Below are 27,326 nucleotides of genomic sequence, written 5' to 3' on the forward strand. Positions count from 1 at the left end.
GAGAACATTTCCACTCTTTCACTATGAGTTCATAAACTGGCAGACCATGAATCTGCCGCCTTGGGTAACCACAGTTGGTTGCATTTTGAAAACCCAGTTCTCGCAACCTATTTAACCAAACCGCAATGCTGTTGTTGTTGTTGTCTTTTTTTGCTCTCTGCTGTTTTAATTTTCACTTAGTCATTTTCCCTGAGAAAGTACTATCCAGTTCCTGCATGACCTCAGTTCCCAGCAGCTCAGTTAGAGACTGTCAGTGTGGCCCAGTTCTCACTGAGCTCCACTGCATCATTAATTAGACTTTCATAGCTTCAGCCTAAATGTGTATTTCTTTAGTATAATAGATCACTCTGTGGATCAGACAGTGATTGGCTATGTCATAAATAAGATAAAGGTTTGTTTGTCAAAAATGTAGGATTCCACAAGAGAAGATCCAATTCCACTTTAACCATCCCAACTGAATGCCTAACCCTACCCCTGACTTACAAACACACACAGACATGCACACACGCACAAACACACACACACACACACACACACATACGTATGCAATAAACATGTAGAGTATGTTTTTGACATTCTATTTAAAAGAGGATGTTTAGCTTTTCAAACTCTGTTGTGATGCAAACATGAAGGAAAGGAAGTGAAGAAAAGATTCACAATGACGTTTCAATGCCAGTTTCTCTATGAACAGAAAAAAGAGTGTTTTCTCACTTCAGTAAACTATAGGTGGCTGAGGAGATTAAACAAAAGTGATTATATGGAAAGAACACACCCAATCACTGTTTTTCCTCTTGTAGTCACACAGCCGATATATAACGAAGTAAAAGAAAGCAACACTTTAATAAGGAAAAAAAAGAAAATTAACTCTTTATGACTTCTTGCTTTATAATTGTTCAGAAAGTTGTTCATGCAAAGTGCTAATAATGTTTAGTATGTTATGTTTATAGCTGTTAGATTTATTGAGCTTGACATTATGCAGTTCATGCTTATTTCATGTCACAGATCTCTGTCTGAGGTCTAAATGAACAAAGACCTGTCCAAGAAATGTCCTCGTGTGAAAAATGGAAATTGTTGAAAAATTACAGATCATGACCACTGGATGTTATGACCCTGTCTTACAGGGCCCCCTCCTTGAGAAACAGTGAGGAGGTTTCACTGCAAAGTGACACAGCTGATAACCCTGTGGATTGTTTGCCTGGGTGCCAGAGCATCTCTGTTTCACTACAGTGTGTTAAAGATGATGGAGATAACAGCAAAACCCAAACTTCACATTTTTCTCCCAGTAAAACAAACACCAAATGTCCTTATCTTGAGATAGATTGCATCTGCAAGGCCACCGCAATTCAAAGACAGGAAACTCTCGTGTTTTGTAATGTTTGCAACTCAGAAGAAAACATACTTTGTTAATAATAGGGATCAGACTAGAGACAGACTTTACCATTAGGCAAGGTTACAATGTAGAGGTGCCCTAAAAACAGGAATGCGCTTCCGCTGTGGGGACTCCTGAAAGGGACAAACCAAAAGCCTTTGATCTTTTATAATCTTAGGATAACTTAGTTTCAGTAGGTTTAAATAGAAATACACTTGTCTTAGACTTAAAAAATAAAATACATAAATATGGAGGTCACCTATATCTGTGTTTGCCTGTTGCTCCCAAATCACTAAATCCGATCCTGGGTCAGACTGAATATGATTTGCAAGCTGGTTGAGTGTAATCATAATGGTCTATTAACTGCCTTATAAACCAATTTATCATTTATATGCAGGTTAGTTCAAACTGAAAAGTGACTGTTGTGTTCCTTGATCATCAAGGCATGAGGTTAGATTTTAAACACCATTTTAAAAACAAAATTGTTCAAAACTATAACCATATTTAGCAATCAGCTTAAAAATATTGTTAGACCCACTTTACCAGCTGGATTCCACTTCTATCAAACTCATTGTGGAGTCCATCAATAACAACTGAATCAATTTGTTTGCTTTCCACTTATCATGTGGAACAATGTGACCAATTTAATGACAGACATGGAAAGAAAAATAAAATCAAAGCAACTCTGCATCATTGCAAAGGGGCCCCAACATAAACAGTGATCTGTAGAGCAGCAGAGTAAACTTCCTCTGCTTGCACTGGTGCAGACGCTTCCTGGGGGATTTGAGCGACACATCAGATTTAACCTCAGTCTCCGTAAAAGTCGGAGGTGTTTCGCTCTGCAGGAAAATGGGCCAACCATAAAATTCAAGCCACATGCGGATCTCATTTTTCTCTTGGTCCTCATGTTACTGTAACCAGAATGGAAGAACCAGGATTACAGTGCCTTCAAAAGATTTTTCCGCATTTTGTTATGTTACAAACACTAATGTAAATGTATTTTGTTGGTATTTTATGTGATAGACCAACACAAAGTGGTGCATAATTGTGAAGTGTAAGGAAATTGTCTTATAAAATAAATATCCAAAAAGTGTGGTGTGGGTTTGTATTCAGCCTCCCTGAGTCAATACTTTGTAGAACCACCTTTTGGGATATTTATCTACCAGTTTTGCACATTTAGAGAGTGGAATTTCTGCCGATTCTTCTTTGCAAAATAGCTCAAGCTCAGTCAGCATCTGACCAGCAATTTTCAAGTCTTGCTCTGGCTGTATGTTTATGGTTGTTGTCCTGCTAGAAGGTGAACCTCCTCCCCATTCTCAAGTCTTTTGCAGACTCACAGGTTTTCTTCTAAGATAGCGTTATATACTTAAAAGGTTGCCATCTTTGACAAAGCCAATTTTTGGTCAGTGCTAGCGGTCGGCTGCCCTCAGAAGTATCTGCTCAACTATTAAATTTGCTACAGATGTGTCTTTAACAGATATACTGTATCCTAATATGATCCTCTGACATCATTCTAGTGCTATTATCAATTCAAAAAGAGTGACAGTGAAGCAATTTTACTACTAGAAGAATGGGCAACATTTTTTCAATATTCAATATTCATGGTTTCTACAGATGTATTTGAACATGAGTATAACAACCCCATGACATTTTCTCCAGTACCATGAAATTTTGTTTATCAACTGATGTTTTTCAGCAAATATCAGATATAATTGTCATATTGCCATTGGCAATTTCCATATCTGCTAATTTTGCGTTAGTAGCAAATAAAGATAGAACCCATTGTAATACGTCTAAAATCAAAATACTGGTATTAGGTGAGCATGTAGCATGAATATAGACCTGCATTCAAAATTTGCTTCCTAACATTTGAGCCACAATACACAAGCAAAACAATTACACAAGCAATTAAATCGCATCTACCTGTTTCCACGTTATTTACTCTGCTGTGTTTAGCCTGTTTAGCTTGCATGGCTATCACATTGTGTTATTTTGTCAAATATCATGGTAGAAGGGATTTTCATGAAATACTGTAAAAACATGCTAAACTAAGTAAAACCGGGGAATTTTCAGTTTCACCCTGAAAATCAAACAAATCACATCATAAAAAAGTATGGATCTCTTCTATTTGTATTGTTTACTCTGTTCTGTTTGCTTAACTAAAAGCATGCAAATACAATGCGACTATTGTCCCCTTTTCACATTATCTTGTGTTACAATGACTTTCCTCTCACAGATGATCTCAGCACTAAGATGTTTTCCGAGAAACATGCCCGTTACATGATTGTTCTGGTGAAAGTGGATTAACGAGCTGTTTCCACTAATTCAGTGTGTTCTACAGCTTATTTTTGATTTCCTGCTCCGCAACTACAGATTAGTATCTCCGGTGGCAGCAGCCCAACTGCAACAAACCCTTGACTGTATGAGGGTCCTTAACTTCAGCACCCTGAGAAACATTATAGCCAGTCTGAGAAGGCATAGCACTGGATAATTGAGACCTGATTGGGGAACAGTAGATATGTGTGAGTTTTAGCGGGCTGGGGGGAGCCCCACCCAGGGAGACCGGAGGAAGCTGTGCAGATGGAGGTCAGAGTTGGATGGCTCACATCCTACTCAGTATTTGTCCTGTTATTCCAATCTCCGCCAACACACACACACACGCACACAGGATCCTGATTGAGGATTATGTCCAGGGAATCATCTAAAAAAAATGCACTTATTTAAAACTCTGCTCCACAGAGATTTTGTAAGTCAACACAAACCCTCTTCGTGAGTTGCTTCATGAAGACTTGAAAAGATACTGCAGTGTGAGCCACAGGATTTTTGGTGAGTTGTAAAATTTGGTAATTGGGATAAACTTGCCATGACACACTTTAAAAGTCTTGTAAAGTTGTATAATTAGAAAGACTTTTTCTTCTAAATGGCCATTTGTCATCTACAAAGGGTCCCAGATGCAACATTACAGCGGGACTTGGCAACAGTAACATCCTCAAAGTTTAAGGCCCTCCAACTGGTATTGATCATTTCCATACATGATATCCCTCCGTGATGTTGTTGCATGACTTGTATTGAAATATTCCAGGCTGTTCCTGAATTCGGCATGCAGAAGCATAAGCTGGTTGATGTTATTTTTGCACAGTAAAAGAGCTTTCTTGAATGAAAAATGTGTCTGAGCATATCAGTCTGTGCCCTCTCTGGATTTTATATTTAGCAGCCATGACCAAGTTTTGATCCCATTAAAGGTTGACACCAATTTATGATCCTGCCCTTTCCAAAAATACCCAAACTACCCTGCTGTGTCATTTTATCTTTGATGTATTTTGTTCAAATGACAGGAAAAAATATAATTGATTGTGAAACAACAAAGGAAAAATTACAATGAGGACCCTTCCTGGAGATGTGACTATGTTCACGTTACCCTGCTGAAGTCATGGTGAGGCAGATCAGGCCAACTTGAAGCAGCCGCGGTGATGACCTGGGAAATCAAGACATTTTCCGTCAATACCACAGAGACAAAGAGATGTCAAAGGAAGATGACCCCTTCCTGCTAATCAGAGATTAGCAGAGAGGAAAGAACTCCTCCTTCCACTTCTGCTCCAGCAGCGATTTCCATATTTGTGTTGGCATGTGGAGGTATGTGGAGGTACCTGTATCCTTTCTGGCAGATTAAATGGATACAGAGACAATAATCTTATGGCTTTGGATGGAAAAGTAGACCTTGAAGGTTTCATCGGTCAAGTTTGTTTATTATGTTTGAACTAGAGTGGATTTCCTTTCTGTAGTTGTGAGGGTGGGATGTTGGCGCTCACATATATAGAATGCTATGATAATTTAATTTTTTTTTACATTTTTCTGCACCACATTCTTTATTTTATTGATAAACAAAGCTAATTTTACTTCTATAGGGAATATAGGGTGAAATCTTGCTGTTTTCAACTTTTTATCCCTGGTACCACCATAGCCGGTTGGTCTTTCATGTCAGGACTAATACATTTTAGCAACTGCTTCATGGCCTCACATAACATTTTGTGCAGACATTCATGGACGAGATATATGGTCCATAAATGTACAAATGGTGGCATAAGCAAATAAAACACGAATAGCTTGACAAAATTTAAACCTTGCAAGTAGATTTGATAGACAGCGTATATGATGTTATAAAGGTCTTGTAAAGATAACAGGATCTTTGAGGAATGGAACAGAATGGCCAAGCATTGCCTGGAGATCCATATCCACATATGTTTTAACCTGTGCTTTCTTCATACTGGCTGAATTTGTCCAGAGTCCCGACCCACTTACTTTTATTCATTCATTTTGACTATAGGCTGTGACCTTAATAATGTTATACAAATGTCATGTGTCACAGGACAGAAAGCTCCCATATAAGGGGAGAGCATTTGGCCTGTGAACATTGTCAGAGGACCCTTTGTGGATGGACACAGACCCCTAGCAAAATGAACAATGGTGTTTTATGGACAAGATCAGGCAGAAAAAAAGACAGTGAGGCAATGTTCTGCTCACAAAATAAAAAGTGCTTCTGCAGAGTGTTTTGCAATGTCTGTTGTTTTCCAGAAGCAGTTTATTACTTGACTTTGTGGAAAGTGTTTTGTGTTGTGGTTTTCTAATTAAAATGTTTCAAGGGTTTCTGGATTTATCACAAGCACTTTATCACCATTCATAAGCTTTGTTGGTCAAGGGCAGATGGTGAAAGTTCTGGTTTTGTAACGCTCTGGAACAAGCTTGTCACTAATGTGTCATTTTAACTCGTTGCAGTGAGGATAACACGTAATCCTTTAAAGAAGAATTTCAGCAGTATTGAATTAACATATTCCTCGAAGCCTTTCTGGAATTCCGTTGCAAAAAGGGTGTGACCAGCTCTCGAGATGGTTTGTGGCCAGGTGAGTGGTTTATTGGCCATTTACTGTAGTTCATATTGAGATAAATTGATAAAGTCAAAGTTTGATCAAAGGACACTGGTGGAAAGTCACATTCCTTTGCAGTCATCACCTCAAAGGAAATGAATCACAGTCGAGCTACAGTAAACAGTCAAAGGACAGCAAGCTGTGTTTTTTATCTCTGCCTTATTTCCGTGGCACCCCATGGCTTTGAAGCTCTGCAGCTGAAACCATCCCCACAGACATTGTAGTCACTGCTTTTCTGAAAATGTAGTGTTATGTTTGTCTACAGAAAAAGCATTAGAAAAACAATGTGAAAGGAATGATAAGAATGATAAATATTGTGCTAAAAAATAGCGTTCTGAGATAAGACACTGTGAGCGGTGGAACGTTCTCAAGCACAAACTCCATTTCTAGACGTTGGGGCACTGTGTAAAACATACATACAAAAGTAGGCAATAATCAGCAAATCTTTGAAAATCTACTTTTGATTGTAAATGGTACAAAGATAACATACCAAGTTTTTACTCGTTTGAAACCAATACCATGTGTTAAAGAAGACTTCTTTTACTGTATCAACACTCATTCTGTATCAACTCACGCATTTTGGAACTGAGAAAACAAGTGGCTTTAATTTAGAAAACAAACTGCTTAACAGCACCTTCATTGTCATATTTTTCTCTTCACAATGCTAAAAGCGTTGGTAAGAGGTCTGTACAGCAGGTAGTATAGACATCAAGACACTGCAGACTGCAGATCATAGTTTGGTATTGTGTCGCTAAAAGAAGGAAGGCTTCCCTAAAAAAGTATTTTGTCTGGATGTCAGCATATGTCACATCAAACCTATTTATTTTGTTTAGCAGGACTCAGATGTTCAAGTTACCCACCATCACACATGTTGGTGTGCGGGCGTGCACTGGAAACAAGTTAAATGGTCAGTCTTCTCTATAGCACAGAGAGCTCCCATGATCTCTTAAAAGAATAGAAACGTTTGGCTCATCGGACCATAGGACAGTTTTCTTCTTCATCTCTTGTCCTTTGTGAATGACTGTGGGCCCTAAGAAAGTTGCAATGCTCATGGATGTTGTTAATATATGGTGTAGTTGTACATAGTTGCTTTTAGTATTACACCTTTTTTTTCAACTAGGCAAATATGTAAATTTTTATTTTTTAAAATAATTTTCAACATATACTTTTTATAACTAAGACAAGGTTTCACATTCTCATTTTATTTACCTTTTACACCGCATTCCAACTTTCTAGAAATGGGGTTTGTAATATTAGGATAATATATAAAATCATGTAACATTTGAAGAGGTCATACTTCACATTTGCTATTTTGAGGACATTTTCCTTTTAATACTTAAATATTATTTTAAAACCATGAATTTTTCCTGCAATTATTAATCTAGGAATTTTCATCCACTGCTGTCTGTAACATACATTAATTCGGCTCTTAGTGGATAGACCATTATATAACAAACAACATCTTGTTTGTAGACTGTATTATTACTGTATGGCATCATGGTGGAGCTAATTTTAACAATATTGCGTACATTTATTTACTACAGTCCAGGTCGTGGCTCTAAGTTCTGAAACTGAATCTGTAATTCACATACTTTCAGAAGCTTAATAAAGGCTCGTTTTGTCAGCATCCCAGAGCCAAGAGTCTTGTTTTATATCCCAGACGGCTTAGTGATGCAGCAAGTTGCCATGGAAACCAGGGCTGTGTGTTGTGTTGCTTGTGTCAGAGATCTGCCCTTTTGCCCTGACCTCTTCCCTTTGTGGCGGCACACTTTCCCCAGGGGATTTCTCATGCAACATCTGCCCTGTCTCCCTCCTCCTCCAGAGCCACCCACTCCAAAAGCCAGAGAGCTTCTGGACTGGCTCCTCTCTATAAAGGCCATCCCCACACACCTGCTGAGAGGGTTAGAGGTCATGACCCAGGCATGAACAGCTCCAGTTAGCACCAGATTCTCATAGAACATTACAAAGGAAAAAATGAAATTCTCACACTTTGCGAGACAGACATATGAAGAAGAAAATCAGCCATCTCATTGTTCTTCAGGTGATCAGTGGAAAGGTTTTTCTATTATTGGAATGTCTGATGTGTAAACTAGAATATTTGTTCCTTTGAAAACATTTTTCACTTTCATAGGTGTAGTTTCATGTGACTGCGGATCATGGAGAAAAGGAAAGGGAGTTCCCTGTGGTGCCTGCTGCATCGCTGCACCCTAAAGGAATCACCCAGTCCTCATCAATCTGTCTCCACATTCCTCAATAGTGGACAAAGGGACTCCACTCTCTCTGCAGCAGATGGCTTCGCCTCGGGCTGTCCACGCCAAGCTCCCATTGTTTAGGCTCCAGGGATCTTTTCGGAAACACTGAGATACTTCATTTCACATTAGTTTTTTGTGTTCTACTTTGTAATTTATTTTCCTCCACCACAATTATCTTTAACGGTTGCTACTTTGCAGATTAACACAGGGTATTCGTTTCTATTGTCATATTTAAAATTTGATATTTATCTATTACTATGAAAGTAATAGTTTTAAAACCTTTGTGAATTATGTGGAAAGCAGGTTGAAATAATCTGACCAGAATATTTGTTTCACTGTAAGTAAGAGCTTTAGAACTTCAGCTAACGTTAAAATGAGTGCATAGATGAGAAAAACATGACAATAAGTAATATGTTAACACCCTAAAAGGGCAGTTCTGCATAATACAATAATTACTTTAGATACTTCATTTGCCCATTTCAGATAAAAATTGTGTACTTCAAAAAAATGTTAAATGCATAATTTTCCTTGTTATATAATATTCTGCTCTATTCTTCTCTATGTGGGCTCTAAGGTGCAGTTTGTCCATAGGTCTTGTAACAATTTTATGGCCTTTTCTTTGTGGCTCTCTTCTGTTCTGGCAGGAATTGAAGCCTTTATGATGTGGGCTTCCTTGAACGTGTTCACTAAAAAGATGCAGCACCTTTGACTGACTCTATTTAGCAATTAACGTAAAGCTGCCTCGCCATTAAAGAGCATGCAGCCCTGGCTCTCTGTGCTTTTTGTGAGGGAGCCGACTATGTTTAACACATCTGTTGTCTCCAGTGTCTAAGCAAACCACGGACAGGTCCGTCCACACTGATCCTTTTATTCAACTGTGAAAAGACCTATAGGAACTCCTGATTGATGGTCTTCATTCCATTGAGAATGGAAAGCTGGATAATGGGAAGAATAGGCAGCCACCATGCCAGCACACCCCCTGCTCCACGTCCCTTAGCATCCTTATAAAAGGTTCCTCTTAAACAGGCTGATGTTGAGCTTAATCACGCTGAAAGGAGAAACAATGTCGAAGCAAGTTTTAGTTTCCATCTCTAAAGTGAGAATTTTCCCCTCTAACATCACAACATTAATAGAAAACTTCTAACCTAAAATCTAAATGTTATTCTAAGGCACAATTTAAATGAATAAATAATGTGCCGTGTGCAAATTTTAAGCAAATTCCTAGATTTGTTAAAGAAAAATGCTAAGGAAGGCACATTTCCATCCATTGCTGAATATATAAGTGTCTTTGAAACTTTCCAAATGAACAACATACAAGATTATGGCATTTGTGCTGTTTTTGTTCGTTTGATAGTGTAGCTACAGTATTTCCATTTTGCCTCAATTCATAGACCAAGTTTCCCTTCACCTCAGTCAAGCATAGAATAATATAGAATGAGTTTTTACATGTTGAAAATCTGCTTTCAAACACATAGAGGGAAATGCACCTATAGTTGCTTTTCGTTAAATCAAAATGGCCAGGACTGCATGCTTTAGATTTTTAATGCTTTCAGCAAAATAAGTTAAAGGATAAATGAACTTCAGTTGTCAATAGCTTGTTTTAAACTGTCCACATTTCTCCTGCACATTCCTCACACACAGAGTCCTGGACAGTGTAACTAAGGATGAAGAGCATGAGGTCAGAGATTCATGGGAGTGGAGTGTTAGAGAGGTCAGAGGATGTTTACTGCAACGCTTCAGCATCAGTGATCAGGACAGCACGAGTACAGAGAAACAATAGCCAAAACAATGTCCTATTTAAAGATGGGTCACTGCTATTTATAAACCAGAGAAGAGGCTGGAAGAGGTGGGATAGAACATAAAGACAACATTTCATGCTTTCTGTCCATGACATGCCTTTATTGTTGTCCTTTCAACACTATTTTTATCACTGTGCCTTGTGTTTCCAGCTAACTTGAACTGATGAATTCTCACCGGTTTATTAGAATAAGCTTTTATTTTGGTGCTTCTAAAAGGCCCATTAAAGTCCATTATATATTGGCGATAGGCTAAACAGAACAGCTACAAAGGGCAATAATTTGCTGCCGAAGTAGCTGATGATGTGTTCACATATCTGTTATTAGCTGAGGTGGATTGTGGTCTCTCATGTTGAGAATGATGCTGACACACACTCAACAATTGCTCAATAATTTTCTAGTGCTGTGCCGTCCTGAATGAATCCCATGTGTTATTCCTGATATTCATTGTCTCCTTGTGAGATCAACTTTTAAATCAAAATAGACACTTGTGGCCAGACACAATGGGCAGCATTGTTTCTCTGTGAAGGGAGAGCATGTGCTTTGCTAATGCCACACTTGCAGCAGCCAACCTCCTGGACAACTCGTACATTCAGCATTTGATTAAGGACCACAGTTATGCATGGATGACTTCCTCCAAGGTGCCTGGAGGTTGTGGGAACAGACCAGTGAGTAAGTGTGGCCTCAATTGCGGGCTAGTCCTACCTCAGGGAAAAGATTACAGAATTTAATGGGGGAAGACTCACTTTACGTCACACAAAGCCAAGGATATTTTTAACAGGACAGAACAGGCTAATATATTCACATATGCACAACTTTACACACACATACACCATTTGACCTGCATGCATTTTGGGCTGTTCGTTATGAAATACCATTGATGTCCTAATGACAAATTAAATGATATATGAACTATGTCAACTGCATTCTTTAAAGATTTCCATTTTGTAGAGGAATAATGTTTTAGTAATAAAGTAATTATTTATAGTTATTTCTTCTTATTTGCTATATGAGAAGGTTATACATAATATTATTATGTCCACTGTATTGTGGATATATTTGAAAAATTATGAGCAAACATTTACAGAAAAATTTCACAGTCTATAAACATATATGATCTTTAGTAATATGTGTCAAAAAGATATTCTTGTCATATTCTCGAGACATTTAAAGTACTGGTTTTGTTAACAACAGTATTTTGTGTCTGATTTGTTGATTTCTTTCATGTAAAAGATAAAATCTTAGTTACAAATCCCCCCTTCTTCAAATGTGATCAAAAATGTCTCGAATTTAAGGAAATTAAGAAAATTTTCAACTTTCAGTAGATTATATTGAAAACAGCCGAGTACAATTCTGCACTAGTTCTCCTACCGAATAAAGATGAAACATCTGATTAAACTGACTTCAATTAACTTTACAGGAACAATAACATATTAATCATAGATTGGAGGGCCCATTGACTGTCTAAAGTCAAGAGATAGCAGCAATATCATCACATGCTGAGGGCAGTGGCCAAAAAACAGACTAAAACAAGATTAACAGTACAAGGTCAGGTCCTGGAGCGCGAATGTAGGGCTGATCTGGGGTCAGACTTGTTTAAGCCCAGCCTAATCTCAACACATCGGCGCCAGTGTGAGTGCTCGGCATCAGACAGCCTCCCCTTAAACAGTGTAATTAGTGTGGCGCCCATACAACCTGTGAGGGAGAGGGGCTGGTTGTCTTCTAAAGAAGATTAATCCAAGAGCCCTGGCAGGGAGAAGCACCTGCCTCACAGACTGGCAGAGCGTGAGATCTAACACTAACCACTGGGGAACAAAGAGTCAACCTGGTATCTACAACATTATCTCAGTCCTCCCATGAAAGCACTGGATCCCAACCTAACCTAGGTTATGGATGTCTCTCATGGGGAGTTAAAAGGTTGCGGGCAACACTAATTCTATGGTTTTTAATGGATAATACTAGAATTAAGAACAATGAATACTCACAGAGGTCAGATAAGAATCCTGCTTCCGACAATTTGCAGAAATACTTAAATAATTACTTAAATGTTCACTTAGAAAACATTGTGTGAAACTTTTACATTATTTACATGAAAAAAAAGCCAAATCCCTATTCTTTTCATGAGTTCCTGACAGTAGAACAAGGCCTCATCTAATCCATTTAATATGAGAGGATCAGCCCAGTTGGACCCACCACAGGGGATAAACCGCTGCTCTGTGAGATGGAAGCTGCTCTTGTTCTGTGGCTGGACCTGGGCCAAAGCTGGTGCTAGAAATTAATCCTAGTAACAAACAAACTGGATTGATGAAGGTGTATGTGTGTGTGTTTGTAGAGTCGAAAATGATGCAGGATTTCCTGACAGGTGGTATTTTGAATAAACACCATGTGGCAAACCCGGCCTGGCCTTATTGAACTTCATCCTTTAATACAGTGTCCTCCTGTCATTTAAGATCAACTTATGTGATTTTAATTGAATTTAATGGCTCATGAAAATCAATACCAGCCTTCAGTGCAGGGAAATGAATGAGAGATCATAGAAAAATAAATCTGCCGTCACAATAATTCATCAAGAATTTGCTTTTTTAAGACCCTTTACTATTTTTACTACATGTCCATATAATGGTTTTATACTATTATTATAAGCAATTCTCCTCATATTGTGCATGGCACATTCAACCAATTACCACAGTGTCTTTGACAATTAGCCAGGGTTACTATATTGTCTGTCACTGTTTTCACATGGCAGTAAAGCAATTTAGCTGCCCTACAGTCACATCTGCTTTTCATTGTCATGGCTCCTTAATTTGTCTGGCTGCTCATGTTGCTGTATATCACCCTGCTCCCTGCAGGGCTCCCTCTTGGTAAACAATAAGCCATGACTGAACTTTGCCACTCTGCATTACAAAAACATGAACTAAAATCCTCATGAGCCATAAAAACAACACGGAAAAGGCAAGGCAAGTAAGAGGAATCTTGTAGATTGTGGGTGATTAATCGTTTTAGTTGCTAATAGGGCTCCGGATGCATAGCAAACATTCATTAAGATCCTAAATAGCTACAGATGTATGTATGTTGGAGAGATGACTGACCATCTGTCATTTTTCTCAGTGGGGTACTGCATAGAGTATTAGTATCAGTGGGGAGTATTGTAATTAGGCTCACTGTGCACCTAGCTTCTCAGAAATGTTTGGACCTTTTGTGATGCAGGATGCGTGCTGTAGTTGCCTTTCAGCCCAGTGAGAGATACCACAAAGCCCTGAGGCCTGGGAAGTGAGGTGGTCACAGAGGAGTGGCCATTTCTAAACAGATCAAGTAACAAGATTCTTTTGGCCCCAAGAGGTTTGGCCCCAAGAGGGTCCCCTCGCCTTTTTACCTGTAGTCACATGATGTCCCATACTACATTCTACTTCAGGAGTTCACAGCAGGAAGTCTCCTTTTTGATTTGCACTTAAGGCCTTTTCCCAGGAAGTAAACTTATAACTAAATACTTGATATGCAGCCAAATGTCCTATCACTAAGCTACACCCCACCTCACTCTGGGGCTCACATCATTCATAGAAATCGAATTTATGGAAATGACGAAGTTTACAAATAGTGGCTCGGTTTATCTCCTAAAACCTAGTCTAAGGAATTTTGACTGAAGATGTCTGTAGCCATACAGATAACTATGGAAGCTCATTTATACCACCAAAATATATATATATATAGTAGAATGATAAAGTGAAAGTAAAAATATCAAATAAAAAAAGTCAAAATTATCATTAAAAAGTCAAAACAAGTAAAATAGAAAATATAAGATGTGTTTTTTTTTTGTCCCAAAGAATGACAAACCATCAATATTTCTTAATTTTTAAATGTTTTTTTTTTCAACAATTGGATTCTATAGAGCTCCTTCTGTAACAAAAGAGAAATTATATAACATCCAGATAACTGCCAGAGTGCTCGGCTGGACAGGGATTAAAATAGGTCTTCAGTCCAAACATGCCCACAGTAGTTGAATAGATACCACATATTTTGCACTTCTCTTTAATAAATGTATAAACCACCAGGAGTAGAATATAACTCAAGTAGGCTACTGGACTAAAGTATGAGATTGAGGAGTATTTCACGCCACTTTAATTTGTATATTATACTCCACTTCAGGTATCTTTAGTTTTTTACTTGCTGCTTCCTATTTTTAGTTAGAATTTATTTTAACTAGGTTAGCTCAATCATATAAAAAATAGAATGCTTTAAAAAAAAATGAAGTATGTATAAGTATAAAAAATTTGTATTAACTTCAAAGGCCCCAAATTTACTATAGAGTGTTTTTTCAGAGCAATAGAGCCAACTGTCCTTGTATCGACTCGAGAGGGCAAGTAGGTACCAAAAGGTACTCCCCACCCCCGGACGCACTGCATTTGGGCTTGTCCACAGGCCCACTGAGAAATTGCCTGGTACAGCAGATGGCCAGTCCACGAGTGCCGGAGTGTAACTTCATCAGTTTCCCACCGGAGCCTCTCTCTCTGCAGCACTACTCTTCCTGCTGCCCTGTGAGAGTCTGACACATCAGACTACTCTGTCATTTTCACAGTATTAGATCTCACAGCCCCATTCTTTCACCATAATACAGACAGAGATCATATCTCGACACCTCTTCATGCTTCTCATCACAAAGCCCTGCATGTATCAATGGTGAGAAAGGAGACAACAAACAGGAAACCATGCCAAACTCCCACATCATTCATAATTCAGACTGTCCAAGGCCTTTTTCTGCTTGGAGCCACAATTGTGAAGCCGTGAGGACTAGACTAGACTAGAGTCCATTCAATTTAATGTGTCAATCATTTGAACTTCCCAGAACAACTAGAGCTTCACACAAAGAGAGAATGCTGGGATGCATTAGACTGACAGAGTGGAAGTAGGACAGGAGCAGGGGGTGACAGGCAGGCCTGAACACTTATGCAAATAACTTGTGTTTATGGGGAGAACAGTGAAAGGGGAGCAATTATGACAGAGGGCCACTTTAAAATAGGACATCAACCACCAGCTGTGGGTTTCCTGTTTTCATTGGATCTGCAGAGTCATGTTTTTCTCTTTTGCAGCAAAAACCTCTCCTGGATCAGAGCACTGAACGTGTTTATTTTGCTAATAAAACATCCTCAACATAAATTAATAAATAAATCAAGAGTGAGCTAACTGTAAAATGGTTATACTGTCATGTGACTACAGAGCTCATGCATGTTACCTCTCGTGTGTGTGGCTCGCACATTTGATGTGTTTAAATGAGAAAGGACCTGATTAGAAGACATGTAGCATTTAAAGTACCTCAGTGACTCCAGTGTCTTTTCTTTGTCTGCTGAACTTCCCAGCAAGGTAGCTATAGGCCACAAGCACAAAAGAGTTTCTACTTCTTAGAATAATGGACCCCAACACAAGGGGCCATTTCACACTTTTTAGGTCATGCAATCACCAACTTCCTGCCTCTCCAAATTTACATTACTCTATTTAAATACCTCAAAGCTGCCAACAGGTTTTAAAGGAAATAAAAAGCTGGAGGGTATGCAGTCAAAATCTAGTTTCTAGGGATGTTGAGTGGGTTTGTACAGTGTTGAAACAATTGTGTTCAAAGGATGGATGATATGCAACTACACAACATTTCTCCATGTATAATTTCTTCAGGCTGCTATTTCTTTGATTTACAAGTCTACCACACCCAAAATGTGGTTTAAAAATAAATCCTCTTATTGGAAAAATGAAAATATGTTCATAATGTCTGGGCATGCCAGTGTGTGACCAGACTCCCTCTGATTGACCATTTACACTTAGACTAAATCCAACTGCTTTGGCAGAAATTAGCAGCTATATAGAAAATATAAAAAGAAGAATCACAACTAAACCAGATACTGTGAAATAAGAATACTTAATTTGACCTAATACTTAATGAATACTTACTTAATGTCACCACATTTGAGGATATAGAAAGACTATAGAAAGTAACCTCTATTAGATAAAAAGATGTATCCAATTTAATAGAAAAGAAGTTAGATTTTAAACACTTTTGGGATTCTGTGACTGTGGCATTTTAATGGACATGATACAAAGTACATTAACCTGAATACAAGTTCAGTACTCTTTGTGATATTTCCATTTCATATGAATTTAGTTCTTTATATCTAAACCCTTTTTTTTGATGTGGTTTGGGGAACACGTGAAACTGACAAATCAAAGCAAACACAGAAATGATCTGAAAGGCTTGTGAAATCCTTATTAACAAGAATATAATGTGAATGCTTTAACAGGCTGCAGGATTTTTTGCTGTGATTTGCGAGTTAATTTAATGATCCACGATAACTGCTTGTCTATGAAATACAGCAGGTTGAGTTTGGAGGGGCTAAAAAGGGGGGGCACTGCTACTACTATCCACCCAGGTTACAGTATATTTAGTTTGTGCACAGTCTATAAGACAAAATGAACATTTGCACCCCTTCTTGCATTATCATTATGGCCGTTGTGTGATATGACAATTTGTCCTGCCTTTCAACTAAGAATCCAGTCTTTTGTTCTTTTTTCATTATGTTACCCGGGTATAGTTCATTCACACATATGGGAACTCTCCCTGCAGACAGAGGAAAAATAGACCTTATTTATTTGTCTGAACCATTCTCAGCCATGGCCCCTTGGAGAGTTCTCTCTGTTGCATGAGGAGGGAAACTGAACCTGAGTTGTGGAGACGATGCCCAGTGCTCAGGTTTTCACTTCTGGTGTAACCCATAATCCCATCAGAGCTGGTGTGGCCAAAGTGGGAAAACAAGCAGGACTGAAGACTGATGCCACTGCCTCTGATCCTCAGACGGTCAGTCAGTGAAACCAGAACAAATAGAATAAGGAGATAAGATTAGATTAGAGCTGCAACAATTACTATTTTAATAGGTTTACAAATATATAATTAAAAGTAACACATAGTTAAAATGTCAAAGATTTGACAGTTTCATGTTCTCAAATTTGAGAATTTTCTACTTTACTTGATTTTACAGTAGGTTTTGGAACTTTTGGTCACACAAAACCAAACCAATGATAACATCTAAGTGTGTTCTGAAGTTTTATAAACCCAACTTTAACTGTGAAAACACTGTGAAAGCTTAAAGTTTGCGAGATGTGGAAATACAACAATATTTTAACAAAAGACTGAGAAGGATATTCAAAGGTTATGATCTTGACATTGAAATAAATGTGAGAAACTGGAATTTGTTTTTATTTGAATCAGTCACTAATAAAGAAAAGCAGAAACGGTCAAGAAGTCATCCTTATTATGCAACAAAATAAAATATTAAATAAATGGAAATATAAGTTGAGCTAAGTTTCTCAATCGCATTGTGTTATTTTTTGAGAAACTGAATACTCTGTACAGAGTATCAAGTCAGAGCTGACACTGTAAAAAGCTGAGTGTGCAAATGTTCACACTTAATGTGACGTACCACTAAGGAAATAAAAGATACTTGGCGTTGTCCTAATGTTTCCTGGGCAGTTGTGGGATAGTCATCTAGATGCTCATGCAATGTCACTGGACTGGGAGGCTGCGTTGGTTCTGCATCTGCTGTATTGTATGTTCATCATAATCAGCTTTGAAAAAGTAGGAACTATAAATAGTTGCTGTTTATTTTTACTATCCACTGTGGATTTCACAGATCCCCCAACACCCATATGATCAGGGGAAAAATCAAGGGCGCTGTAGTGTTTATTTATGGGTTTGTGGGCACTATGGTGAGGAAGTGGGCTTGTTTGATGAAACTGTGACTAATTTCGCTGGAAGTTAGCAGTAAGTTTAGACGGGCAAGGCTCAAAGATGAGTTGTGGGACAATTTCAGTAGAGACAAGATTTTTGTTTTCGTATTATTTCTAAAGGGAGCACAAGGTTGAAATAAACCACGAACCGAAAGGGCCGGCTGGCGCTAATACAACTGGAGAAGTTTACTCTTTCACTTGCCATTTAACAAGCAACATTGTTTCCATCTGTCTACAGAATCAAAAAGAGTTTCCAAGGTGGGACGAATGCCCTGCAAGCTTGGCAGAAACAGGAGGTTGATAGTGGAAGAATGAAGATTGCTAAGACAACCCCTTGTGCCTGGTTTCTTATACTTACAATTAAAAGCCTTTCTAAGCATACTTTTTAAGAGGTGAACAAAAGGCTTCGTCAGAAGCAACAAAGCAGAGAAATAACTCATGTCCTGTGTGTCCCAGATTTTAAAAGAATAAAACACCTGCAGTCTAGAAGAGTTTTTTCTCATGTAAATGCTTTGGACAGACACATTTCTGGTGCTTCAAGTAAAGACAGGGGAGTTAGAGAAGCAGGATATGGTGAGAATTTATCACAGACATGAATTGTATGACTGGGTTTTTCTCAGACACCTCAAAGGACAGCCTTGACTTTGTGGAGGTGTCCACATATCAAGCATCTGGTTTCAAACCAAAAATCATTTTAGCTGAGTTGGGATAAGATGCATTGTGTACAAAGCATTTAAATCTACAGACACTTGCATGCATATTTGTTTGATACCAAGCTGTTCAAACATGATGGTTGCTGGGAGTTGGTGGCTTCTGAGGCTCCACCAGCTGCATGCTGGTCTAAATGGAGCTAACGTCTTTTGGTCAGCATCCCAGCACCAGACGGCACTCAGTTGTGAGAATCAGAATTTGAATAACAAGTGTTCAGGAATGGCCAAATGTTTAGAGTCCACACAAGGTCACTGAAAAACAATAGAGCCTGTTACTGTGGTGAACACCAGGCTCACACTCAGCTGAGTTTAAATAGTTTCACTTTGGAAAAAAAAGTGTGGTTTCAGCTTTAGGTCTTGAGCATAAACTTTTTCTCAAATGAGTCATGGTTTTGTGTTAATGATGCAGTATTTCTCCAGGTCTCCAGATATTATGTGTAATGGTAAAACTGCAACTGACAACACATTTACTCTCTCTCTCTCTCATTCTTTGTCTTTCTCTCTCTCTCTCACACACACACACACACACACACACACACACACACACACACACACACACACGCACACACACAGTCATATTCACACCCCAGTTTTCAGGGACCTCCCTGCAGGCGTGGCCAACATGGAAGCTTATATATTTCCTCTTGTGACAAGTGACTTATTTGATATTCAGCTACCCAACCTGACGGACTTATCCTTTTGTGTTTTATTGAAGAAAAAAAAACGTATGGACTTATCAGTGGGGATTCGTTGCGCCGCTTTGTAGTGTTTAGTCGTTTTTAGTTTTAACCATGTTGAAGAACAATGGAAAGAAGACAGCTATCTCTGTAGTCAGCACAGCCTGTCTCTGCCTGCTGCTGCTCGTGGTCGCTGTGCAGCATCTCCGGGTTCAGGTGGCTCAGGAGACGGATGCAGGGGACACCGGGACACGTTCTCTTCTGCAAGATGCCGCGCAAGAAGAGGAGGGCGCGCAGAATAAGAAAGGATTCTCTGCGTACATCACCAAACTGACCCGGGGACGCAGGGAGGTGGAGAAACCTGCAAGCTCCTCCGCATCCGCCGCCGACCCGACTCCAGCTGAGGACATCACCGCGAATGACATCTTCATCGCTGTGAAGACCACCAAGAAGTTCCACCAGTCCAGACTGAATCTGCTTCTGGACACATGGATCTCCAGAAACATGCAACAGGTAAAGAAATGCAAAATTTGATTCATGTTATGTTCGTTTGCCACGCGTAACCACCACTCTGTGAAACCCAGGCACAAAGTGTATATTTGAGGAAATGATCTGCTTGTTTGTGGATTGATTTCATTGTTGCTGAGCCTGTGCTGCTGAGCTGAACAATAAGCCAGTGTAGGCAGGTGATGGCTGTTTGATGGCTGCTTACAGTGCGGTATTGTTCCCCTTGTCACCAGATGACAGACTGAAATAGCCACACAACCCCTGTGAACCATGCTGAATTTCCTCGGCTGTGTCACTTTTTATTCCACTCTAAATGATGTCCCTGAGAACTGGAGGGAACAGCTTGAGGACTCCCTCTTCTCTTGCGCTCTCCCTCTCTCTCTCTCTCTCTCTCTCTCTCTCTCTCTCTCTCAGCCCCCCTCTCTCCCCACTCTCTATTATCCCTCCTCCTTTTGGGTGCCCCTGTGAATGGCCCTGGTGCAATGGATGCTTCACAGCACCAACTCCAGCGCTGTCCCCCTTCCAGGACTAACAAAGCATCTTTCTGAAGGGGGAAGAAAAGCTTTCCCAGCCCCTTGTGTCCTCTCTCTCCATGGGAACGTGGGAGCTGAGTCTGGGTCAAGCTTACTGCGGAGGGATGGGAAAACGGGGGTTTTTAAGGGGATGCCTGGTGGGACAAAGGGGTGCATCTATAGGCAGGTTTGTGCTGAGAAGTAGCACGCTGAGTACAAAAATGTGGCCTTGAGAGCCGAGCTCCTCTAGAGGCTGCACAAAGACACTCACAGCTATAGTGTCAAAGTTATTTTATCCTGCACCCAGAGGTGTCATCTTCAATGTCAAGCACCAGAAAAGTGTGATATCTGGAAATGTGTAATATTAGTAGGCTGCGACAATCCCTTGCTAATGGTAATGTCCAAACCAGGCTCTAAAGCATCTGCTCATATGTGAACGGATTGTGTTAATTGGTTGTAATAACTGTGCTGGATGATGCTGGTTAACCCATGTGACAGAGTTAACAGCAGGGCTTATAGGCAGGCAGCTGGTGGGTGGCTGTGCAGACAAAAAGGACAGACTGAGCGCCACAATGCAAGAGGGAGTGCCTGAAGAAGGGTGCCAGGTGGTTGGGGGAGACACAACAAAGGGCGGTCTTAATGCCAGCCATATGATGCTCTGAGTTCCCACCGTGTACATATGGGCCATCCCCTGTATTCAGGTTTGATTCTCACGCTCAGCTGATGAACATCTGTGGCGCATGGAACACTTTTTTAGCAGTAGACACAAGTATTATTTCTGCAAAAATAGAGGAAAGGTACACTGTTTTATTTCTGTTTGTGCTGTTACTTTTATGGTCAACGAGGGATTTCATTACTTGTATCCACATGGAGTTGTTATCTTATGCTGCTTACATAAGAGTGGGAAGGGCAGATTAGCTCTGATTTCTGTGTTGACTCAATACTGAGCCCATTCAGAAGAGAGAAGAGCATATCTGTGCAAATCCAACCAGGTAGCACCTTGCTAATTGGTACACTTCACAGCTGATAAAAAACTAAGGCAATATTTTTTTTAATTGCTGCTTATTTTGTGCATATTGTACATTTTCCTGTTTTCTATTCTCTATTCATCACACAGGAACAACACTGAACAATAGTGAAAGACGGATGTTAAAAGAAGTTGATCACAACCTTTCCTACTACACATAAACAAAACCACAAGTTTAAAGTTTAACGACGCTGAGATGATCTGGACCCTTCTTGTTCTACTTTTGCTGACCTGATTAGTAACACTGGCACGTAGTAGCTGCTTTTAACAGAGCCTAAATTCATTTTGTGAGTTTTTGGACAGCTGGCACTGACATCTTCATGGTGGTGTGCCATGCATTCCTCTCTTTAGGGTACGATAATTAGCCAGCTCTCCAACAATGAGCGTCTTAGCATTGAGAAGAAAACACTTGGCGCCGAATTTGAGTGAATTAAATAGCTGCACTATGAAGTAGTGAAGTACAAGTGGTCAGAGAGGCTGAGTGCCATTCAAGAGGAGCCTGGTGTTTCGAATCTGGGCCTGGTGTCACACAAGCTTTTTTTGCACTGGTGCACATTTGCTATTTACTTAATCTGTATCGATGTATCCGCTACAGTCATTTCAGTCCACTTGTGAGTTTTTTTTTTTTTAATAACTTCCTGATAAAATGTAGAGAAAAAGCTTTGATAGTTCGAGACAGAAGGGGGAAGGGTGGAGGGGAGTCTGATGCCCTTCCTTCCCTTGCAGCTGGAGACAGCCAGCCAGGCACCTCATTTGGCTCAGACTGGGCCGTGCCAGCCCTTCCTGTGGTCAGGAGTGCAGCCCCCCCCCATTTTGCTCTCATCTCCTTCTTCTTCTTACTCTGTGCCCTCTTGCCTCTTATCTTTGCTTCACACACTTTTTTCTTTTTTGTTCCAGGTCTGAATCATTATTCCTTGTAAGTAACTGTTTCAGTTTAAGACAGAACAAAGAGAGAAAGAAAACTTTCCCCCAAGAGGTTTCTCTTTAGTTAACTCCTGCAGCTGTATGCAAATGCTGGTAAACATATAGAATTTACCCAGTGGAGACTTTACCCAGCATGAAAACTCACAGCATTGTTCTATTCAAGAGGCTCTGGCCTGGAGGGGGAGGAGGAGGCAAGACAGGGGGTGAATGGCCACACACGGTTTCTGATTTACTAATCAGCATTGAGATTCCCCCCACTCCTCCCTCTCTTTCTGTCAGTGCCCTGGCAGCTCTGGCAGCTGCCTCGGTGATTAGACTACCTATTCAATGGGCTTTAAAGCAAACAGCACCAGCCTCTGATCCCTTCACCAGTGAAACCACCAATTCTCCTTAAACAAATACAGGCTCATGGCTTTTGCATCGAGCCACATCTGTTCAGAGTTTGTTCCATAAACACTTTGGGCAGGCTTTTCTTTGGAGTAGAAAGACATCTATTGATACAATAAAGTCGGCAACTTGTTTAAAGATACAGATCACAATTTGCACATGCTTGGCAGTGAACTTGTGCAGCGGACGTGTGGTTACCGCTGACGAATGGCGCTCTGTCAGCCAGGGTTAAGGCAGCACGACCTGGCATGTCGAGACACGTGGCGCAGATCAGGTAGCGTGGCATTCGGCAGGTGCTGCCTCACCTGAGGTGAAGAGCAAACAGACCACTGGCGGTTACAAAGCCTGCGGCCGGCAGCTTTTTCATCTTCCCTAGACAGCAGCTTGCACCTGCTCAGTGTGAGCTATCATAAAGAGGAGTCTAGTCTTCCCCTGCTTCTTTAAAGTGTGTTCCTGTAATGTGCCCTTTCTTGTTATCTCCTTTTATGACTAACTGCTGCATTTAACAACCACCTGCAGTTTCGTGGTTTTGAGTCTGTCAGTCACACAGCAACAGGAAACAATAAGGATGGTGTCATATCCATGTTGACTATAACATTTATACTTCGGTTTTAGTAGCATTGAACATGTTGAAACTTGGCAGCAGGTCCAGCGGAGAGCAGGGGCTCAGCCGGGGGTCGGGATACATGAATGGGGTGTGTGTGGGGGCGGACAGTCTGCCTTTTCCTTTGTTCTATGTCTGGGATGCTTCGGGGGTGGCTGCATAGTTGCCATGGAGAGAGTGAAATGCTGCACAAAAGGCCTTTATCAGAGCAGGGGGTTGTTTAACTCAATGTGTTTTCCACTGCATAAAAGACACCAGGATTGATGCTAATCACACCCGGCATCATAGGAGGAAGCAGGACTTTAGACACACTGTTGAATTTGATCGTGTGACTGCTTCACATGACCAGTCAAAGTTGTTTTGATTAAGTGGGTTCTAAAGAGCAAGTGCACTTATGTCTGATTTCCCCCTCCTTGTTTACAGACTTACGTCTTCACAGATGGAGAAGATGAGGAGTTAAAAAAAAAAATTGGTAAGTTTTATGAGGGGGATTTCATGTCGGGAACAGAGATGCACTTTGTTTTATCACAAAGCTGGGAACACACGAGAAACAAAATCATTTTCTAAAGGCCAGACAAATACTGCTTGGAGCTTTTTGTCCTTGTAAAAATTAGACTTCATTTTAAGGTGTCATCTTTAACTAAATATACTGTTTTCTCTCACTGTTGCCACAGGAAATCATGCAATCAACACCAACTGCTCTGCAGCTCATAGTCGACAAGCTCTGTCTTGCAAAATGGCAGTGGAATATGACAAGTTCATAGAGTCGGGGAAAAAGTACATATCACTACCTTTTTAATTTAAGTGACTTTTTTTCTAATTGCTTTGAACATGACAGAATGTAACACTAATTGTCTGCTCCTGCCCCTTAGGTGGTTCTGTCACGTTGATGATGACAACTATGTGAATGTCCGAACTCTGGTAAAGCACCTGTCCCAATACCCCCACACCCAGGACATGTACATCGGTAAACCCAGCTTGGACCGGCCCATAGAGGCCACAGAGAGACTGGGGGACAACAAAATGGCGAGTAGAAGAATGGATATTTAAAAACAAAAAAAAATTATAAATGTTTCACTACCTTTTAGGTTGTCGTATAATATGTGAATAAACAACAATCTCCATCTTCTCTTATAGAAACCAGTCAACTTCTGGTTTGCTACTGGAGGAGCAGGTTTCTGTGTGAGTCGGGGTCTGGCACTGAAAATGAGTCCATGGGCCAGGTAAGATACAGATCTACTAGTGGATAAAAGGTTAAAAACAGGCAAAAGGGCCTAAATACTTTAATAGAAAACACACATTTTAGCAAATGTGTGTTTTCTTTTAAAAATAAAACTCAATGACAAAACAAATATAATAATGTACAATGTTGTTGCTGTCATTGAATGAAGTTTGAGAACAGTCACAGCCCATTACATTTGTTAAGCTGCGTTCACACATGTTGAACAAACGCTGACTTGCAGTCTGTGTTTCACATCAGCACTGATCAGGCGTCCTTATGGTTCTTTGTGTTTTCAGTGGCGGTCACTTCATGAACACAGCAGAAAAGATCCGTCTGCCTGACGACTGCACCATCGGCTACATTATCGAGTCGATTCTGGGGGTTCCCCTCACTCGCAGCAGCTTGTTCCACTCCCACCTGGAGAACCTGCAACAAGTGTCAAGATCTGAGATTCACAAGCAGGTGAGAGCTTCAGTCTGTTTGTTTTTTTAAAGTGTCTCTACAGTTTTTGGAGCTCTAGTGGAAATAATGAAGTCTATTTTAAGTGTCTTACATTTATGCTGTACGTTCTCCTTCAGATCACCCTCAGTTATGGGATGTTTGAAAACAAGAGCAACATCATCAATTTGAAAGGGGCTTTTCCTGTGGAGGAGGATCCATCAAGGTAAGAGATCTGACTGCGTTTAGTAAGAAACAGGCACAGGTTTAATCTCATCGTTCTACTAATCCAACCCTTAACCCTCTGTTTTCTCTCTTCCAGGTTCAAGTCTGTGCACTGTCTGCTGTATCCAGACACCCCATGGTGCGTCCCTCAAGTTGCCTTCTAGGGCGACTGCTCCTTCTTCATCCTCGTCCCCATCGTGCCTCGGTATCTGAAAGGCTCGTTGGGACCAGTGTATGGTATCAGACCGTGCCGCTGCTGTATTGTTGGTGCAGCGAGTGCGGTCTTAAATAGTTTTACTGGGCTGCTGTGCGGCCCGATTTGGGACTATTTCTTTGTTCTTGTTCAGGGCCACGACCTCGGCACATAATGCTTGGGTGGAGGTCTCCAGCTCTCAACAGGAAGTAGCTTTCAGCGTTAAGCTTTGCAGGCAATCAGTTGATTTTTGTGATGTACGTGTTGCTTGTAAATGTATCTGCAATTCTTATAGAATGTATTGTCATATATTCAAGCCCTTTTGCCAGCTTTATTAACATTTGTTTTTGCTTTTAAAAATGCAAAGCCATTCAGGTCTACGTAGGTAGGCTTCTCGGCTTTTAACACATATAACCAGGCATTTCTGTTTCGATCTTTTTACTGAAATGACTCCGGACAAATGCTGTAATATGAAGATGTTGTGCTTTTAAGCTAACAGTGTTATTAGTCCTTCATATCTGAGCTGGCAGGAGGCAGATTTCCAAATGCATCCTTTGGTGAGCTAATCTAAGTTATGTCAGGACAAAGCACTTTTACCTTTTCCACATTTTCTGGTAAAATTACCTAATTTATGTCCTTTTAATGACATGCTTTAGAATTGGGTCCAAGCTAAAAAAAGAAAAATAACCGCTCAAAATCTCAGCATCTATTCATTATTATGTATTTAAAAACTCTTATTGCATTTGTTACAATCAGGGAAAACTAATGAGCAGAGGAGATTTTGATTTGGGGTTACAATCAGCGTTGCGTTGAAAAGAAAATATATATTTTGGTTTGAAAATTGCACAGTTGAGTTTCAAAGATACTCATGTCTAAAGGGTGAAATGTGGATGAATGCCATTTGTAATGTTCCCAAAACAGCGAAGATAAAACAGCAGTGGCATTTAAATAACTACGTGTGTAAACTGAGCCTCAGTCTATGATAGTTTGCACAATAGACTGATGAGACTCTCTGTTATTATTATTATTAACATGAATGTTCTGTATTTACACATAATACTGGCTGTTTACTGTTGAGCCTTGTGAGGTGAGAACTTAACAGGAGCAACATCAGTGTTTCCACATGGAGGTTTTCACTCCCTCTGTGTCGTCTCTCACCCATATTGGGTTACACTGTACATCTTGATTACAGTATTGTGTACTGTGACTTTGTTTAAAGGAGTAGTGAGTGTATGTATATGTTTAGATCGTAATTTCCTCTTTGTGGTTTACATACGCCTTTAATGACCTGGACCATGATTTTTTTTGTACTGCTTTGAACTGTGTGGATAAATGACTGTGGTGTTTATTCTCCAGTATCTGGAGGGCTCAAACAGTTCATTCCCAATACTGGCTTCTCAGGGATTATGAGCTGATCCTGGTGTTAACTATCACGGGACCCAAATGGGACCTAAAACTTTCAATAAAAGTGCATAACCACTGAGAAACTTTACATATTTGGTCATGTTGTTTTTTGACTGGGTTTAACTCGCGTTGTGCTTTACTGATGTTTGACCCTTTGTCAAACAGGAAATCAGGCAGCAGAGAGAATGTTTTTTAATAATGTAAACACTTTTATGCGACTTTACACTTTCTCTTCACCGTGTTTCAGGTAGAAATATTGTACTTTTTACTCCACTGTTTGTAGTAGCTTCTTCACAGATGATACCTCCACATAATAGGAGGTGAAGGTTTCAAATATAAGAAAAGACTAAAGATGAACTAAGAAGTGATGCAGTACACAAAGTCAATACTTTC

General features: G+C 40.0%; 1 protein-coding gene across 1 annotated transcript; it reads left to right on the forward strand.

Moving 5' to 3' along the window:
• The first annotated feature begins 19,471 nt into the window (after positions 1-19,471).
• On the forward strand, positions 19,472-27,021 carry lfng (LFNG O-fucosylpeptide 3-beta-N-acetylglucosaminyltransferase). Its single transcript, XM_067477859.1, has 8 exons — positions 19,472-20,003; positions 23,875-23,923; positions 24,126-24,228; positions 24,324-24,477; positions 24,589-24,674; positions 24,970-25,135; positions 25,252-25,337; positions 25,434-27,021. Exons 1-8 carry the CDS (start codon positions 19,605-19,607, stop codon positions 25,498-25,500), a joined length of 1,110 nt encoding a protein of 369 aa, XP_067333960.1. The 5' UTR covers positions 19,472-19,604; the 3' UTR covers positions 25,501-27,021.
• The last annotated feature ends 305 nt before the right edge of the window (positions 27,022-27,326 follow it).

This window comes from Channa argus, chromosome 15 (genome assembly GCF_033026475.1).
Source record: "Channa argus isolate prfri chromosome 15, Channa argus male v1.0, whole genome shotgun sequence".
Taxonomy (NCBI): Eukaryota; Metazoa; Chordata; class Actinopteri; order Anabantiformes; family Channidae; genus Channa; species Channa argus.

Excerpts from the sequence above, each read along its gene's own strand:
- lfng (XM_067477859.1), top strand. The coding sequence starts at position 19,605 with ATGTTGAAGAACAATGGAAAGAAGACAGCTATCTCTGTAGTCAGCACA. Across the intron at positions 23,924-24,125 it reads GGAGTTAAAAAAAAAAATTG|GAAATCATGCAATCAACACC; the intron begins GTAAGTTTTATG and ends CTGTTGCCACAG. Across the intron at positions 24,229-24,323 it reads TTCATAGAGTCGGGGAAAAA|GTGGTTCTGTCACGTTGATG; the intron begins GTACATATCACT and ends CCTGCCCCTTAG.